Source organism: Protopterus annectens, chromosome 1.part1, assembly GCF_019279795.1.
Source record: "Protopterus annectens isolate FY-2018-M chromosome 1.part1, PAN1.0, whole genome shotgun sequence".
In the NCBI taxonomy this organism is placed as follows: domain Eukaryota; kingdom Metazoa; phylum Chordata; order Ceratodontiformes; family Protopteridae; genus Protopterus; species Protopterus annectens.
In genome coordinates, this window is record NC_056726.1 from 991,627,755 (window position 1) to 991,647,204 (window position 19,450).

Here is a 19,450-nt window from a genome sequence, read left to right on the forward strand (position 1 = left end):
TTGTTTTACTTCGCTTTCTCCCTCATCTTCCCTCCCCTCAATATTTCCCTAAACTTGACATGAAGTAGGGCATGCTTTAGAGTCCCCTACAAGTTTAAGTCCAGTATTTACAGATTCATAGGTTCATAGGTTTATACTAGGCTATCTGCCCCAAGGCATTTATAAGCCTAGCCCGAATTTTTGTGGCTTACGCCACCCCTTATATGAAAAAATACTGTACCCATTAGTTTGTTGTGCCTCTGTCCAGCAGTGACACAGATGATTCCCGGGGTAAACCTACGATCTCCCATCCACAGGTCAAGATTTCTCTTGAACAGAGCCAGCGAGGTGCTCTGCCTCACATGGACCGGGACTCTATTCCACAGCATAGGGAGTCTGAGTGATAAATCTATCCCTCCAGCACGTCCTATTTATATCCGTGCTAAGGTGTAAGTCACTTGCTCTAGTGGTTTTGGTGGATTTGGATTTGAGGTGGAGCATGTCCATTAATTCTGGGTTGGACATGGCCTTGTATGTCAGGCACGTCACCTCTGAGCAGACGGTATGCGACTGAATAGAGCTGGAGTTTCTTCAATCTGGCAGCATATGACAGATTTTGGAGTCCCTTTATCCTTTTGGTGAGGAACTTTTGGGGTCTCTCTAATTGCTGCAGATGTCGGGTGAGATACATCCCGAATGGGGCATTGTACTCTATCATTGGTCTGATAAGTGAAGAGTACAGGGGAACAATGACCTCACTAGATCTGGATGTGAATCCCTTCATGATCAGGTGGGCAATGTAGAAGGTCTTTCTAACCACTTTAGCAACGTGAGTGTCAAAAGAAAGGCCACTGTCAACCTGGGTCACCAGGTCCCCGATAACCTCTTCTGTGCTTAGTGGATTGCCACCTATATGGTAGCTTGGGGTTACCTTGTTTTTCCCAAAGGGTATGACTATACATTTTTTGGCGTTTAACTTCAGGCCATGGCTCTGGCACCAGCTATGTGTTTCCGTGAGTCCCTTCTGAAGGATATCCGTGTCCGATGCACTTTCCACTATGGCGCCCAGTTTGCAGTCTGCAAACTTTGTCAGCCAAAGTCCTCCCATGTTGGTCTGTACTTCTGAGAAGTAGATGCCGAACAATTAGTTCAATTCTTGTTCATCTCATAGGTTCACAGGTGTGTACTAGGCAAATGGCCCTGGAGCCTTTACAAGCCTAGCCCATAGGATTACCCTGGCATCGTGCAACTCTACCTTAGTTCCTGGTGCCTCTGTCGAGTACAGCCACTGGAGTGATCCCCGGGGAGAATTTTCTATTTCCTGTCCACTCAAGACTTCTCTTGAAGAGGGCCAGTGAGGTGCTCTGCTTGACACGTACATGAAATCTATTCCATAGCATGGGCAGTCTCTGGGTCATGAACCTGTCCCTCCAGCATGTTCTGTTGATTGTGGTAATGAGGTGGAGATCTCTGGAACGTGTGGTGGAGGGATTGGAATTTCTTTAGATGTAGCATTTCTAACAGAGCTGGGTCAGACATGGCTTTGTAAGTCAAGCTGAGATTGCCTCTAAGTAGGCGACGAGACAGAACAGTTTTTTTTGTGTCTTTCCATATAGCACAAGTGTTTAAGGCCTACGATCCTCTTTGCAAGGTACTTTTGCGGCCTCTCCTGTTGTTGCAGGTGTCTAGGGAGGTACATGCCAAATAGGGCATTGTACTCAATGACTGGCCTAATGAGGGAAGAGTAAAGGGAGACAATGACCTTTTTTCCTGGATGCAAAAGCCTTAGTAATGAGATGCATCACATAGGACTTTCTGACCACAGTGGCAATGTGGTGGTCAAGAGAGAGGCTGCTATCAAAATGTGCTCCCAGATCTCTTAAAACACCTTCTATGTTCAGTGGATTACTATCAATGTGGAAATTCAAAGGAACTGGGTTTTTCCCAAAGGGGATGACGACATTTTTTGGCACTGAGCTTAAGGCAGTCAACTACATTCACACTATGGGTTCTGTGAGCCAGTTTGCAACCCACCTAGTGATACAGGGCTTGATGCCTAGCTTAGTGAGTTTTTCTAGGATTCCTGAGTGGGGAATGGTATCAAAGGCCTTGGCCAGATCAAGGTAGGCTGCATGAACCACCTTGCCTTCATCCACAGCTCTGGTGACTTCAAAGTCATCGACCAAGTTCAGCACGCATGATCTATCCTTCACAAAACCAAATTGTGTAAGATCCAGAGTTTGGAGAGAATCTATACCCTTGTTTATTACGTCCATGATGATGCGTTCCATAGCTTTACATATCAGACTCGTCAGGCTAATTGGGCGATAATTCCTGGGGTGTGTAGTCACTCCTTTGTGGAGAGTGACAACTGTAGCAGTGCGCTATTCGGTAGGCACAAAGCCTGAGGGGAGGCTGTGATTGAACAGGGCACACAAGTGAGGTGCCAGTTCACTCTGTAGTTCATGTGCAACACAGCCAGGGATATTGTCATGGCCCATAGAAGCTGTATTCTTGGCTTTGACCTGTGCAGCAGTAATATTGGGTGGGTGTCTGGCAATCTACAGGTATCATGATTGGTCCTTTCCCCATCCAGCTCCATTTGGAAGCTCCATCTCCCAAGCCCCGTGTTTCATTTCCAATGTCCTTCTGAATCTTCGTCAAGTCTTGTGCTCTCTCCTCTCTCAAGCATTTTCTGTTGAAACACTGGTGGCACAGTAGCAGTGTTCCTTATTACCAGATCTCCTGTTTCACAACATTGTTGGACAAATGTGTACTTATTCCTTAACATGTACTTCATCAACAAATGGTTTCTCCAGAGAAAAATATTTTGAAGACAGCAGAGTACACCAGTTTGAACCTCATGCCTGTTTCTCAACATTAACTGAATGGAATTAAACATACTTTTCTGCATGGTATGCAGTGAGGAATTCTACACATTGCTGACTCCCACTTTTAGTACGTTGTCCTGTCACAGTTCTGTCAGAATCAACAACTCCTGCTGGTAAGATTGCATCTAGGTCTAGGCTGTTTTCTCAGCCAGGTTTGGAGCATACACATGATGTGCCCTTTCAACTAATTCCTGTTGTGGAATACAAGACCATTTAATACAGTTGGTCCTTCATTTCTCAGGTACAGCAGAAAATCTCTTTAAAACCTCTCTTGTGCGGTTCACATTCAGCCAGCCTTTTCTTCATTTCAACCTCTGAATTTTGCAGTTTTTATCGCCTTTATCTCAATTTCTGTTTAAAGCTTCTTCCATTTTTTTCCAGTCTTTTAGAGTTGATAAATTCCATCAGTGTTTTATTTTAGTTAGGTCTGTGTGCAGTTGTCTTGCACTTTCCTCTAGGCTACCGAAAGTCATGACAGCAGCATGCACTGCTTTTTGCTTAACAGCTGTATCGTCCCAGTGTTTTTGTCAGATTTTCCTTCAAGACCCATTTCTTTTTTCCTGGCATCCAGGCGGTGCTAGAAATAAGCTGTTACTCAATGTGGAACCATCAAATTCATACTAAATCTTAGCAGTCTATTGACGTATCTGCCTTACTCCCTAGTAAAGCAATCTCAGAATTAGTATGGATAACTATCACAGGTTGACGTACCATGCAGCCCACATTGACAGTTAGTTCTGGACTTGCAGCACTCTTTTATGGCAGGTCAGAAAGCAATTACACTTGGCTAGTATTCATAGGTTGGTACTAGGCTATTGGCCCTAGGGCCTATGCAAGCCTAGCCATAACAATTCCCAGGATATTTCTTACCATAATATTTACTTCTCTAGACCCATCTAGCAGGGTGACTGACATTATCCCCGGGGTGAATTTCCCATCTCCCATCCAATCAAGGTTCCTTCTGAAGAGGGCCAATGAGGCACTTGCTTGACATGCATGGGCAGTCTATTCCAGAGTATGGGGAATCTCTGGGTCAGGAACCTATCCCTCCAGCATGTTTTCTTCATTGTGATAAGGTTTAGATCCCCCTGGAGCGTGTGGCTCTGAGGGATTGGGATTTCTTTAAGTGGAGCATGTCCAACAGCTCAGGGTTTGACATGGCCTTGTATGTTAAGCAGAGATAGCCTCAGAGTAGACGATATGCCACAGAGTATAGCTGGAGTTTTTTTTTTTTTTTAGATCAGCATATGGCATCTGTTTAGGCCTGTGATTCTTCTAGTGAGGTATTTCTGTGGCCTTTCCAGCTGTTGCAGATGTCTTGTGAGGTACATACCAAACGGGGCATTATACTCCAATGGGTCAAATGAGGGATGAGTACAGTGGGACAATTACCTCCTTTTTTCTGGATGAAAAGCCCTTGGTGATGAGGTGCACAGATCAAACAAAACATGAAAAGATTGCGATACTTTCTACAGACCAAAAATAGGGACAATTTTTAAATATTGCGCTTACATACTTAATAAGTTGATAGAACAGGTTTTGCATTAGCATGAATTTTCTGAAGGGTACAAAGTCTGAAACTCAAATAAGTGTCATTTTCTTACTTCAATCTAATGGATTTGCCACTAATTTGACAGAAAAAAAAACACAATTTTATGAAAAACGGACTAAAATACAAGGCATAATCTGGATTGAGAAAATATGTACAGCTGAGAGGTATGCATATATATATATATATATATATATATATATATATATATATATATATATATAGAGGTATGCATATATATATATATATATATATAAGACTTAGCTAGCATTCAGAAATCCTCACAAAAGACACGAACAGAAAACCAACATCTTAACTTTACCCTGCTCATATGCTTTCCTGCAAGGCAGTAGCAAGTGAGGTCATAGCATTCCCAAAAGGCTAGTTTTCTCAGAGGATAAAAAGCACAGGTGAAACTACGGAATAACTTGGTGAGAGCTGTTGCGAGTACAACTGCAACTGAAATGGAATTTGACTAAGACCAATGAACTTCCTGTAAGCACCCCACCACCACAAAGATGGTACACACTCAGAAACCCAGTCTGAAAATATAAAGACCAGAATCAAAACAGAAAATCTGACTGCCCTTAAGACATGGGAAGCATCTTTCTCCATAGCCCACTGAAATAAAAATTAGAGCGTTTGTACTGAGAATGTGATAACTGCTCTGAATGAAGGTTTGCCAATCCATGAAGCTTGGTTTAACCTGGTTAAAGTTAACACCTCTATGATGGACTCCTGACATGAACACAGCAAAATTAAGCCATGTGGGTCGCCAATCGTCTACATGCCTATTCAAACAGGACTCATTCTCATCATCCAGTCACCAGTGAACTCAAAAGCTCTGCCATAGAATAACTTTTGCAAGCAGTCTTCCATACACAAATGGAAAATGAAATATATAGACAGGGAAAGTGGGAAAGTCACTCTCAGTTCCAATGACACCCCCCCAGACAAACACAAAGGATCACAATCAGAAACCAGACAAAATCATTATGAAATTCTGCACAACCTTTCCTTAACTGACTGCAGTCATGAGGGCGGATATATTGAAGTGTTCAGATTTCCAAGAAAGCTACTTTCTGCCCACAATGCACTGTGCTGACATAGCTGTTAATCTGCCTTCTCTCATGTCAAACACTTCCATCCACTGAAAATAGTCAGAACCGATCTGCACTGAATCTCCTGTGTAGATTACACAACTCTGTATATATAGAAGGAACTACAGAATATTAAGAAATAGCTGAAATACTTCCCTTTTGCAAGTGGAACCTTGAGCTTGGATTCCCGTTTCTCTTCTCCCACCTTTCTTCCCCAAGTCAGCCAGAGCTATGTTCAGGCTTGCACAAAGTCAGCTGCTCTCTGTCAATCAGATTTCCCAGTCTTCAGGCTACAAAGCTCAGGTTGAATGTCCTTCAAAAAATTTTTTAAATTTCAGCCTACATAGCTTTAGCCCCCCACCCCCACCCCACCCATTGAGTGTTGTCTGCTGTGTGCCTTTTCTTTGACAAGAAGCTTAAAAAACAGTATGGGCAAAATGATGCACAGCTCACAGAACCAATCTTAAGAGATCAACCAGCTTCAACAAGGTATGGGAACTGCCACTCTGACCTGTTAAAAAAACAAAAACCCCACCCCATCTCAAATGAAGTAAAAGATCCCGTGACACTTACCAAAAAAAGAGTACGGGAATTCCCTGGTGCACTGGGAAATTTTCCCTAATCAGCATGACTACTACCCCTGGGACACCCTCGAAGAGAGGCTGTTGATTGGGTTAGTCTTACTAGGCCAATAAGGTGGGATCAAAAGATACAATCCGGGAAGAGAAAATTTTTTAGTGCGTAGTTATTTGAAAGGTGCAGAATGACTGCCTTTGATGTCAAAAAAATGCAGCAGTCTGTCATATGGTAAAAATCCGCACCAGCTTTATACGCTACTGAGAATAAAGTTAACTGTGAAAACACCTAGAATCATTTTAGAGGGTTCAGCATTAGACACATAGCTATTACCATTTACAAAGCATATGGACTTAAAGCCAGCCCCCCCACATCCTTCAGAAGAGTGATAGTGATGAAGAGGGGTGCCCTGGAAGCAGGCATTAGATTTGCTAAACCACTGATGAACGAAGACTTCATAGCAAATAAAACAGCATGGCACATTCACGAGAGAGACAACAATACAATGCAGTTTGCTCGCAAACCTGCCCAGCAAATGGGAGTCTATGCTTACTGACAGAATGCTGGTGTGGGCAGCACAGACCACAGTCAGTTACCTGACACCCCCAATAGCTCTTGCCACAGCACCAAGTGAAACCCCCAAAAACAGTAAGCAAAGAATTGACAGTCTGCCGAGTGTCGGGGGGTTGCCTCCACTACAAGGATTTGGAATATTGTTCACCATAATTTGGATTTTATTCTGAATTAATCAGACCTATCAAGACGACGCACCCACTCACTGACTGCAGACCAAGTTATTTGCTAACTTGAAAGAAAAATGTACTTGTACCTGCTAAAAACTCTCAATGTTAAAAATGGAGACCACCTTCATAAAAGTATAGATGCAAACTTATGTAAAAACAAACAAAAAAAAAAAGTGCCCCTTCCTCAAGTTCACCCCCCCCTTATGTTTACATTATGTCACATCAATACTTCACCACATTTAAGTATCAAGTGCAGCCTGGCTCCTTACCTTCAAAGAGACGACGGGGGTCTTTCTCGTCCAACGTCAGCAGCTCTCTGGCAGCTTTGCGGATCTTGGCCAGTGTGAACTTAACTCGCCATACCTCACGCTTATTACGCAGCCCATACTCACCTAAGAGGGGAAGAAAATTCAAATAAATACATGTTAAGAAGACACATTCACTGCATTACAATTCCCCTTATGCTACACTCGTGTCAGTTTTGGAAAATTAATCCACACACCTGCATCGGGAATACAACCCAGACCCTTCTAATCACACAGCACAAACCTGAGCAACAGACACAAAATTATAAAAATGTATACAATAGAAAAAAAAAATCATGTGCGTGTATATAATCAGATTTGATATAAAAATCAAAAGCTCAAATCAACACTACCTCTTTGCACCATTCCTACAACAGTCCACAAACACCACTGTAACCATACATCTAGTATTCATATAGCATTTTAGGACAAGAGCAGCCTAAAGCACTGAGCTGTTAATGAGCTGCTTCTTGTAATCAAGAGTACAGGGATCAAGTCATTCCACCTCCACTTTCGTACAGCGTGACCAAATTACCCCTGAAAATGGAGAATTGTGCCCATGAACCTTATACACCGTGAACAGATTTACAAAAAAAATCTCAAAATTACTAGCACTCCATACACCAGACAATTTTTAATATGTTCTTCTGGCTGCAATTAAAAGCTGGATAGCTTTGCAGCTTTTAGACAGTATACCAATACCACAATACAGTTTACAGAAGTTAAGAGTTTCTATTCTTTCCATGATCCACTTAGCTGGACAATAAGTAACCTCCTTGGATGGTTTTCCTATGAACATTTTGTATACAATCTCAAATATCTGCAAATGACAATGACCAGAATGTAGAAAGATCGAGAAAGAAGACAGCCCTGTATAGCCATACAGACTCATCACACCAATAGTTTAGGAACAAACTCCAGCTACTGATACGGGGGGGGGGGGCTTGTAGTTGGGCATGTTTGTGTACATACTTCCACCAACTCTGAAGGCTATCTGAAATCGTTGCTAGCCTGGCTAGTGGTGCATTATTAGCAACTGACTGGTTGCCTTCAATGTGATGTGGGTTATAATCCATGCGTTATTCCATCTACACACTACCACATTTCATTTCCAGTCTTTACCTTCACCTTCTACTTGCACGCTTTGTATTTTATAAATATTTCTAAACCCTACCCAAAAAGGTTTCCCCCCCTTTCCCTGATAATGCATTAACATGGGACATTTGTTGCAGGTGTCAATTCCTCTAGCCTTTAATATACTATAAATTTACACTGGTCTAAAAGTGACATTCTAAATGTGACACGGATTCCTCCCGTCCTACTTCGTACAGTACACGTATGGCTGTGCATATACATTTAAACATGGAATCACCAACTATATGAATTTTGAAACGTTTTTGACTTATTCTGAAAAGATGTGCTACAACATTTAGTACAGCTTCACAGATATGGCACTTTGTTGCACAAGCAATACTATAAAATAGCCACCAGTCTGCCTTTCAATTCAATAAATCTACACATTTGCTCCCTTTAGACCAGCAGATTGTGGGCATCTGTTTGACATTAGAACTAACCTCCCAAAAAGAGAGCATGTTGTCATTTTATAAACAAATGCACATTATAGCTGCTGGCATTATTTCAGTGCTTCTGGGATCAAACACTACCACGGCTTGGCATTTAGCAGACTATCTGGGGTGGGGGCATTGCACATGAAGCCAGAAGACCGCTAGATGGTCACAGTGACTGCTAGCTAGTGGTGGTGAGGGAAGTATCCACTATCTCTCAGCAACAACTTGAAATATTTAATGCTGCATGTGTTGAGCGTGCTGCCTTGTAAATCAGAAATGCAATGAAATCTTCGGGAACAGAATGTCAGTCATTTTGCAAAAAGTCTAACATTGGGATTCCTCATCTTCACATGACCTGTCTTTCCATAATAGAAAAATTACCTCTTGTATATATATCTGCATCAGAGGTGTTCAGTTTCACACTGTTATTTTCAGTTGCACTTTATTCCATCTGACCAACAAATTCAACTGATTACCTAAGTACACAAGCACAGTAAAACTAACAAAAGGCTAGTACAGTTTAGTTTGAATTCACGCCAATGACTGCAAAGCCAGTAATTTCTACTCCATATACATTACAGAATCATAAAAGATCTTACCAATAAGCTTTAACTCCTGGTCCAAGCGAGACTTTTCAAAAGGTCGCCGAGGTGTGACATATGTCTTCCGGCACACCCAGCTCCTGGCAACAGGCATGGTGTGTTAGGTCTAAAAAAAAGTTGAAAAACATTACCAGTGGAATTACAAGTCATGCAGAATACATGCTAAGGTGTCCTCCTCTGTAACTACTGAATTCTCAGCAGGCACTCCAGTGTGGTGATTATGGAATTCTGTCAAATTCCCAAAACGATTAACAACTTTCGAGGACCATTTTATTGGATCCAAATGTCTGAACAGCAATATTACAAATTACATAAAATTAAAGGGAGAACAATACACCTTGTGTACATAGTCAAAAGATTCTGTTAAATCTGTACTTGTTGTGGAAGGCTGCAACCACCACTACCAACTAACCGGCATCTACCAGGGTGGCATAATTTGTAAAGAAGGGAGACCAAGAAGATTGTAGAGTCCATTATGCTACATTAACTACCTCAAAAAGCCTCCCCCAATACAAGATTATCCACCAAATTACTGACCTACAAAAACCCCAGAAATGAAAGGGAGCCCATTTTAGGGTTTGTTCCTGAGACTATCAGAACTGTGACACCACAGGGGGTGCCTAACAAGAAAAGGAAAATTACCATACACCCCTGCTAATCATATGCACACTTAATTTCATGTTATACCTTGGATTAGAGCCTCCAAAATACTCAACTTTTAACTGGAACCACAAAAAAGTCATAAAAATACTTGGCACACATGCAAAGATATGTCTTTAAAAGTACCCTCCATCCAGTGTACTGAATGTACCAGATTCTACATGTCTTTTTAACCATTTTGTCTGCCTAGCTTTTGGCAAATGTTGCTACAGAGCATGGGCAAACTGACAACTGTTCCTTACTCAATTAAGCTGCATATAAAAAATGGTTACCATCAAAAATAAGCAGTCTACTTGAGAACCCAAAATTCACACACATTTCCTAGGAAAACAATACATACATTACAAACAGCAAAAACAAAGATGGGCAGATGTGTTGAAGTTTCTAAGGTAGCAAAACGAGAAATCTGGAACCATATTACTTCCTGATTCTATCTACCCTCGTCACACCCAGTGCAAATCTTAACATCTTTAACTCTGCCACATCCAGCTCTAACCCCTGCCTTTTTTTCAATGCCAGTCTCCAAACCATATAACATAGCTGGTCTCACTACCCTCTTGTAGACCTTCCCTTTCACTCTTACTGGTACTAGTCTGTCACAAATCACCCACCTACTCCTTGGCATCCTCACCATTTCTCTATCCTCCCTCTCATTCACACACATACATTCTGTCTTAGTCCTGCTGACCTTCATTCCTCTTCTCCAGAGCATATCTCAGTCTCTCCAGGGTCTCCTCCACCTGTTCCCTACTCTCACTACAGATCACGTCATCTGCAAACATCATAGTCCACAGGGACTCCTGTCTGATTTTGTCAACCTGTCCGATCTAATCCTTGATGTAACCCCACCTCCACCTTAAACGCATCTGTCACTCCCACCGCAGACCTCATAGCGGTCATACTACCCTCATACATATCCTGTACCACTCTTACATACAAGAATTGTTACACAAAATGACTTCTATAAATTTTAAAAGCACCAGTTTTATGTTCAAACCCTTCTTATAAAAAAGATGTAAGCTATTTATAACTGTACTGCTATTAAAAAAACATTACAGGAAGATACGGCAGCATCAATAACATTCAGAAGCTATAAATAAAATGGAAATGTTTTTAGTGTCTGGGAAAGGTATGCTATATATATATATATATATATATATATATATATATATATATATATATATAAATATAGATCATACTAAGCTAACTGTCCTTGCGAGACATTTTTATCTTAGCCAATTATCTGTTTCATAGCATAGTACTAGGCTATCTGCCCTGGGGCATTTGTAAGTCTAAGCCTAGCCATAGTGATGTGGCATTTGCCACCCCATGAAATGGTACAAAAATGTACAGAATAAATTTAGAATACTGTGTCTAGTAGTGACACAATGAAGGTCCCCTTATATAATAGAATTAGTTTACTGTGCCCCTGTCTAGCAGTGACACAGATGTGACCCCTGGGGTAAACTTACGATATCCCACCCACTCAAGATTTCTCTTGGAGAGTCAGTGAGGGGCTCTGCCTAATACGAACTGGGATCTTGTTCCAAAGCATGGGAAGCCTCTGGGTTATGAATCTATCCCTCCAGCATGTCCTATTCATACTTGTGTCGAGGTTTAAGTCTTTAGCTCTCGTGGTCCTGATGGACTTTTGAGGTGGAGCATGTCCATCAGATCCTGATTGGACATGGCCTTGTACGTCAGGCAGAGATCACCTCTGAGCAGGCGGTATGATACTGAATAGAGCTGAAGTTTCTTTAGTCTGGCAGAATAAGACATATGTTGGAGACCCTTGATCCTCTTGGTGAGGTACTTTTGTGGTCTCTCCAGCTGTTGCAAATGCCGGGTGAGGTACATACCAAATGGGGCATTGTACTCAATCATGGGTCTGATGAGGGAGGAATATAGGGGTACAATGACATCCTTGGATCTGGATGTGAATCCCTTCATGATTAGGTGTGCAAGGTAGAATGTTTTTCTAACCACTTTGGCAACGTGGGTATCAAATGAGAGGTCGCTGTCGACTTGGGTCCCTAGGTCTCAGATTACTTTTTCAGCACTCAGTGGGTTGCTGTCTATGTGATAATTTGTGGGTACTTTGTTTTTCCCAAAGGGGATGACTATACATTTTTTGGCATTTAGTTTAAGGCCGTGACTCCGGCACCAGTTGTCCGTTTCTGTGAGGCATTTTTGTAGGATGTGTGCGTCTGGTGTATCGACTATGGTGCCTAGTTTGCAGTCATCTGCGAACTTTGTCAGCCACAGCCCTCCCGTGTTTGCTTTAACATCTGAGAAATAAATGCCGAACAAGAGGGGTCCCAGGACAGATCCCTGGGAGACACCACTTGTGACTGGCTTTGAGTCTGACATTGCTCCAGCGATTTTAACTTTATGGGTTCTGTCCTTTAGCCAGTTTGCAACCCATCTAGTGACATAAGGGTTTACATTTAAGCTGCTGAGCTTATCTATGATGCCTGAGTGGGGTATTGTGTCGAAGGCTTTAGCCAAGTCCAGGTATGCTGTATGAACTGCTTTTCCCTCGTCAATGGCTCTAGTGACCGTTTCGAAAAGTCAACCAGGTTTAAAAGGCAGGATCTGCCCTTTACAAAGCCGAACTGGGTGGGGTCAAGTCTCTGTAGGTCCCCTATGTCTCTGTTTATGAGTTCCATAATGATTCTTTCCATAGCTTTGCAGACCAGGCTGGTTAAGCTTATGGGGCGGTAGTTTCCAGTGTCTGTAGAGGCACCCCCCCTTGTGGAGTGGGACCACTGTTGCTGTACGCCAGTGTTCAGGTACATATCCCAAAGTAAGGCTAAGGTTAAATAGCATTTTAATGTGTGGGTTTAGCTCCTCTTGGAGTTCACGTAACACGCAACCCGGGATACCGTCAGGTCCCATTGATGCTGTGTTTTTTGCTTTAAGGGCGGTTCTCACTTGGACATCTGAGATGACAGGGAGATTACATTCAGCTGGGATAAATATTTCTTCTTTTGGGGGTGAAGGAGGGGAGAAAATTGCACTGAACCTGTCAGCCATAATGTTGGCAATATCTGTGGGTTCAGTGCATTTTTTATTGTTGTGAACCAACTGAGCATATCTGAGGGTTTCCGCCCAGGTTTCTAACATAACTGAAGAAGGCTTTGTGGTTATCTTTAGTGTCCTTAGCGATTTTCCTCTCAAAGTTGGCCTTGGATATTTTTACGAGAGAACGTAGTTTTCTGCTAATGTTGATCAGAGATGTCTTCCCTTCGTGGGATTTTGCTCTGACGTGCAGTAGCTTCCTTCTTTTGTTATACAATTTGTTTATGGCTGAGGTCCACCAGACAGGACGCTTACCTTTGGTGGAGGGGGACTTGGATTTGTTTGGGATTGCATGACCCATGCATTCTTGGAGATGTCCATAGAAAGCATTTGTGAAGGATTCGGCATTGTGGGATGTGGTATCCACTGGCACAGTGGGCTTAAAGGATACCATCTCAGTCTTAAGAAGAGTGAAGTCTGCTTTTGAGAAGTTTTTCACTGTGGTCTTTTGTGCTGGGGTGGAGGTGGGATATGTATATCCAGGGTGATTAGTTTGTGGTCAGATCTCACTAGTGAGGGGTATACTTCCGGTGTGGAGCATTTTGTCCCCATGTTTGTGATGATCAGGTCTAGTATATTATCTCCCCTAGTGGGAGAGGTGACTAATTGTTCCAGTGCATTTGAATTTATGAATTCCAGGAACCTTTGGGCTAGGGTATTAGGGCTAGAATAATGTACCCAATCTATGTTTGGGTAGTTGAAGTCTCCCAGTATGATGGTATTTTGTGATACACTCAAACCCTGCACCTTGTGTTTGTAAGGCAAACATTAATCATTAGGCCATCCACCAAGTACTTCAAACAGATGAATACAGACAGCATACAAATTTGGGCAAGAAATTAACATTTTGCCAGCATGCTATCTAAAGTCATACAAACCATTACAGCAAAACAGCAACATGTGGAGTAAGATCAACTAGACAACTGTGAAGGCATGCAACCAAGTCAGGGCCAGCAACACTGAAGCACGGAACAGGTACACAGATAACAGACAGACACAGCAAAGTAAAGCAAATGACACTACAAAGACTGTTACAGCAGTCAAATACGCAACAGCCAGACAAAAATCTAGCCCACTCTGCCAGAATGAAGGCAGCCAGTGTCTACATTTGGTTTATAAAGCAACTGGTGCTAAATATTTCTTTTCTTTGCATCTTTCATAAAAACAAGATAAAACATGAGAAAGTGAAGGTCAAAACAGAACAAAACAAAAATATGCCAAAAAGCATTACCTATTAAAACGCCCATAGTCACACTGGTAAAAAAAAGTCTAATGAAAGAATGCACCCTTTGAGTGAACAATGAAATAGGACTCTTACATTAAGTGTGTGCTCAGCCAAAAATGGCATCTATTTCTACAGGAAACAGTGTACACCATCAGCTTAATGAGAACAGCCAGACCGAGACGTAAAGGAACATGATTTGGGAAAACTATTGAAATACATGTTCCAAGCAGTGTGGAGATTACTCAGTAGTGTTTGTGCTAACAACTGCTAACAGGTACGCATAGAAAGATCGTCAAGACAACCAAAGATCAAGCACATCCAGAATTCTGCAGCTAATTCCTAACCCATCAGTTTTCATAATCTTATCAGATACCAGTACATCCATCCAATGACATGCACCACACCACTGAACAAGTGCAATGCAATCCACATGCACACCTCTCAAAGGCATCATGCTACTTAAAACAAGAATACTAGAGACCACTGTACAAACGCAATGCAATCCATGCTGACACCTCAACAGCACAGTACCACTTAATACAAGGATGCTACAACAACCACTGTACAAGTGCAATGCAGTCCCCACACACTTCTCTTAACAGCACCATACGATGTAAGGATACTATGGAGCAGACTAAAGCACAACGTATTTCACAGATCTTTGTGGGTGGACTCCACGAACAATACAATCATCCTTAACTGACAACAGAAAGGAAGCTTAAGATTTTCACCAAGTATACAGCATCTATTATGCATAACCTCGGATCAAATACCAAAACTTAGCTGTGAAAATTGCACTGATCAAAGCCTGTGAGGGAAGATGCAATCCATCAGGCCCAATGTTCCTATATGTTGACCTGACTGTTTCAGAACTCACTACCTGGAGGGCCGGCATGCTCAAGCTAAATATATGCAACTGCATGTCAACACAAGAAGGCTACCCTCCAGCTTTTCCAAAAAAAAAAAAAAACCCAAATAGTATTTAACACAGCCACAATAGTAAAGTGCAGTCTCCTTTACCTTCCCCACAATAGTTATAAAATTACCCATACTCACAGTTGCCACTGCTGTTTACTAAGTTGGGGGGGGGGTGCTTAAGTTACTGTAAGGCAAAGCACAGACCCCTTGAAGAGGGTTTAATAATGCACATCCCAGTAGCTCCTTATGCCTCAACAGCACACTACTGTGAAATGTTAACTGGTATTCTACTGATTTCTGTACCATTGTGACCTTCAGATGTTACCACACAGCACAGTTACCCAAGAAATTTAGTGTTTACTGCTAGTTACCAGGAAAGTTGACTGGAACTGGAAACCTTGATGCACTCATGGGATGGGAAACCAAGTTTACCCCGGGGATCACTTCAGTGGCTCTGCTGGACAGAGGCACAGGGAACTAATCTAAGAGGGCGGCGAACACCAACACATTATGGCTAGGCTTATAAATGCTTTCGGGCAGATAGCCTAGTACCTACCTATGAACCTATGGCTAGGAGCCCATTTACAGCGGAGGCTTAGGGAGAAAAGCTCCAAAGTATTACAAAACAATTTAAGAATTACACAATCTTATAATACAAAAAAAAAACTCGTTTTAATTATGCCAAATCTACAAACATGGGCTAATAGATACAAATTGTACAACTAATTGTACAACTGACTTAAGAGAAATTTTAGCCAGTTTAAGTTTATAATTAAATTCCTCAATGAACAAAAAATGCAATACAAAGTGAGATAAAAGCAGGCTTATGACACTTTGAGAAAACCAAACAAAAGAAATTAAGTAAGGGAGTGAAGACAAAGTGTATGGAGATGTACGGTATGAATATGGTGTTTGTTCACATTTGGAGTTTATCCTGTCAAGTAAGAACAGCATGAGCTTTTAGCTAGGAAGTCTTTCAGAATGATTTTGATGGATAGGAGGGTACTGCCTGATGGACAAAGACAAGGAGTTCCAGAGTTCAGCTACGTGGTACAAGTACAAACAGTACATAACTTGATAGGCATGTGGACTACAAGGATTTTTTTGTCATTGGACTGCAATGACCAAATGGAAACAGAAGTCCAGACTATTTAGTGCTGGACAAGCAGACAGATTCTCGATAATTTTATACAAAGTAAGAAACTCTACATACATTAACTGAGAACGTAAATCTAACAAACAAACCTTTTAACGTTATATAGCCGGTTCTGTAAAGGGTATTTGCTGCAAATTTAACAACTTTGTTACAGCATTGTTCATGTTTCAATTTTTGTCCTGCCTAAAGGTAAGGATGGGAGTACCAAAGAACTGTAAGGAGAGCTTTAGTTAAGTTTGTGGAACTATAAAGCACCCTTAGCCTTTATGTATGTCAAGTCGAATTTAAGACCATCCACCATTACCCCTAACTTGCTATACGCAAAACTGCCTCCAGTGGTAGTATCAAGAGATCAGTTTTTTTCCCCATGGAAGGATTTGGGGATTTTTTTTTTTTAAGATTAGAGCATAAATTGTGAGTTACAAAGCAACGCTTCAGTAACTGTTAAATACTTCCAGAGTAATTTCTGGAGGTGTGCCATGCTGTCAGATGTGCAAATGAGTATGCAGTCATAATTCAATTAATTTCACATTTTAATAAATACGAGTCTACGATAACCTTAAACATAAAACTCAAGAGATCTCAACAAAACAATTTCCATAAAACTCGCCATATCAAACTTGGGAATAAAATATGATGTAAAGTGCTTCCACCAATCTGGGATACTCAACACAAACAGCTAAAACGTTTCAACATCCAACACGTGAAATGTTAGGGGGGGGGTTTATCTTTAAGAACTAGTTACACAACTTCTACAAATGTTAACCCTCGAATTTTGCCTGTAGCTTTCTAAACTTACTCAGCTTCGCTATACGAGCACATCTAAACCTATCACGTAGCATCGACTGTCAATAACTGGAAATATTAACGTACTGATCTGTAGTTTAGAGGTATGCCATTTCAATCACACTCTTAAAAAATATAAATAATCGTGAAAAATAGATCTCCTCCCATCCATAAAGTTTAAGTAGAAATAGGCCGCCATCACAATGTTTGGGGTACTCAAGTGTAAACGCACAGACTGCTAGAAAGAATATCAAGGCCTCAATCCACTAAGAGATTCACATGCATTCCAAGGAAACAACACATATAATCTTGTTGAGTAATTCCAAAGCTGCATAAGAAATTCAAAACAAAAGTTACCAATATAGCAACATTATTTCATACAAAAATACATGTTCCTGTTTATTTAAAAAAAACACACACAAACAGGAACATTTCTAATTTACACTCACCTCGTTGACAAACACTCTAAAAAGAAAGACGCTTTTTTCGCGACTTTTTACTTATAGTTGCGTGCCTCCGTAACGTTGTGACGTAATCCGCCACCAAAATCCAGCCAAATACTTATAACGCAAAGCTTTAGCTTTGCTAATGGGAAAAATGTTGCTTTTTTTATTGCCCCTATTTATGTCTTAAAAATAATTCCACAACCCTAAGTATTGCTCATGACATTATTAGGCACTCGAGAACTATAATGTATACTTTCTGAGACGTAGTCAGACTTGAGTCCTATGAGACCATAGTGTGGATGTCGAAATTCAGATCATGGGTTGGGGAAAGGAGCAAGTTATCCTGTTAGAAAGGTTTAAACATGTACTTCGAGACAGTATGATCTGCATTTCTTGCACAGAAGCTGGTGGTGTATGATTAGGAATGCGTTGCATAAGATTGTTATACCTGGTGAGAAAATCTGTTCCTATTGCAGGTTTTCCTTCGCTTACCAGGCGTTGCATTACACCCTTCGGATGGAGTTTTCAACGTGTAGAACTTGTGAAATCAAGGCTGCTTGTTGTACCGAATTTACAACCTTTATAAACTACAAGTGATGGTTAACAATTTCAGTGATTAATATTTTTTATTTCACACTTACGCGAAACAGTTTGAATGGGAACTCACTTTGTATGCCGCTAGCTGTTAGGGTAATCGGAAACATAATAGCTCTGCACAATGTAAATGATGTGATGCTCCGTCGTAGGCGGGGACTAATAAAATCAGAGAGTTTTATTTATTTTGTAATTACTATTTACCGTGGCTTCAGAGGCGAGAAATGTGCGTGACGTCAAAAGGGAGTGAATTGTAGTGTGGGCTTGCGTTGTACTTGGGAGGATGCTGTTTGTATAATAAAAGTGCAGCTTCCTCTAACAGCTGCAGGAAGGAGGTGTTTCTCCTTAAATATTGGGCTTACAGTTTCTAGGGAATCGTATCGTACCTTTAAATCGGGTGTGTCGCGAAGGTAAGAAGCTCCTTACGGTTATTGTAGTTATGGAAAAAGAATGTGTGTAATCGCACAAAAGTGTTTTGAAGTTGGATTCTGTTGCCAAACTTTTCACTCAGTTTGACCATAGTGGAAAAAGTGAGCCTTTTCACAAACGTACGCCTTTAACGTTTAATGTTTCTCCCAAAAGAAAGAGGATTAGAAACAAAGCTATCTAAAGGTGCTGACAGTAGTCATTGTTTCATTTTAAGAAGTTTAAATATTGTGAAATCTGTGCTGTCATATTTACATCCGAAACAGAAGTGCACCTTAATTTGCATAATGCCTTTCAGTCTGTTAGATGTGTTAAATATTGCTGTGAAAGCTAATTTACATGACAGTTAAACTGACATTGGTGTTGTCTTTGTCCTTATCTGAAACGGGAGTGTGCTTTGCTCTTCAGCTACACACCTGCTGTATTTTTGAGGATATTTATTGTATTAGATTACTTTCTATTTGCTTAACATTTGTTAACTGGGTAGTTGAACTGGACCAAGGAGTGAACCTTTTCTAGCTGTAATATAGGCCAGTTCTTGGTTACATATTATGTGATGAAACTCCTTCATATGTAACATGACCGCTTACCGTTATAGTAAGTTGCAGCAGTATATGCTAGTGAACAGTGCCAGAAATTGAGAAAGCCAGCTGTGAAAACTCCATTATTCTGGCATTAGGTCGTATATTTTAGCATGACTGTTTCCTTGACTTATTGGCTGTAGACATGTCGTGCTTCACCCTTTCTCAGAGTTTCTTTATTCAGCATATGTGGATTGTTTGGCTGTACTACACAGATATTGTGGGCCACCATTAACAGTATTACACAGTGAAAAATCTAGTTTA

The 19,450-nt window shown here is 41.1% G+C and overlaps 2 protein-coding genes across 2 annotated transcripts in view; one reads left to right on the plus strand and one right to left on the minus strand.

Annotated features, from left to right (window-relative positions):
- Positions 1–17,629, minus strand: part of RPS9 (ribosomal protein S9) — a 33,705-nt gene extending 16,076 nt beyond the window's left edge. Inside the window, exons 1-3 of the mRNA XM_044079446.1 lie at positions 17,589–17,629; positions 9,311–9,419; positions 7,108–7,230 (exon numbers count right to left, since the gene is read on the minus strand). Coding sequence (XP_043935381.1) covers positions 7,108–7,230; positions 9,311–9,407 — 220 coding nt within the window. The 5' untranslated portion in view covers positions 9,408–9,419; positions 17,589–17,629. The remainder of the gene's footprint in view (positions 1–7,107; positions 7,231–9,310; positions 9,420–17,588) is intronic.
- A 92-nt stretch (positions 17,630–17,721) lies between these two features.
- The window catches only part of TSPAN14 (tetraspanin 14), an 826,639-nt gene continuing 824,910 nt past the window's right edge, over positions 17,722–19,450 (plus strand). Inside the window, exon 1 of the mRNA XM_044079435.1 lies at positions 17,722–18,589. The gene's annotated coding sequence lies outside the window, so the exon portion shown is untranslated. The remainder of the gene's footprint in view (positions 18,590–19,450) is intronic.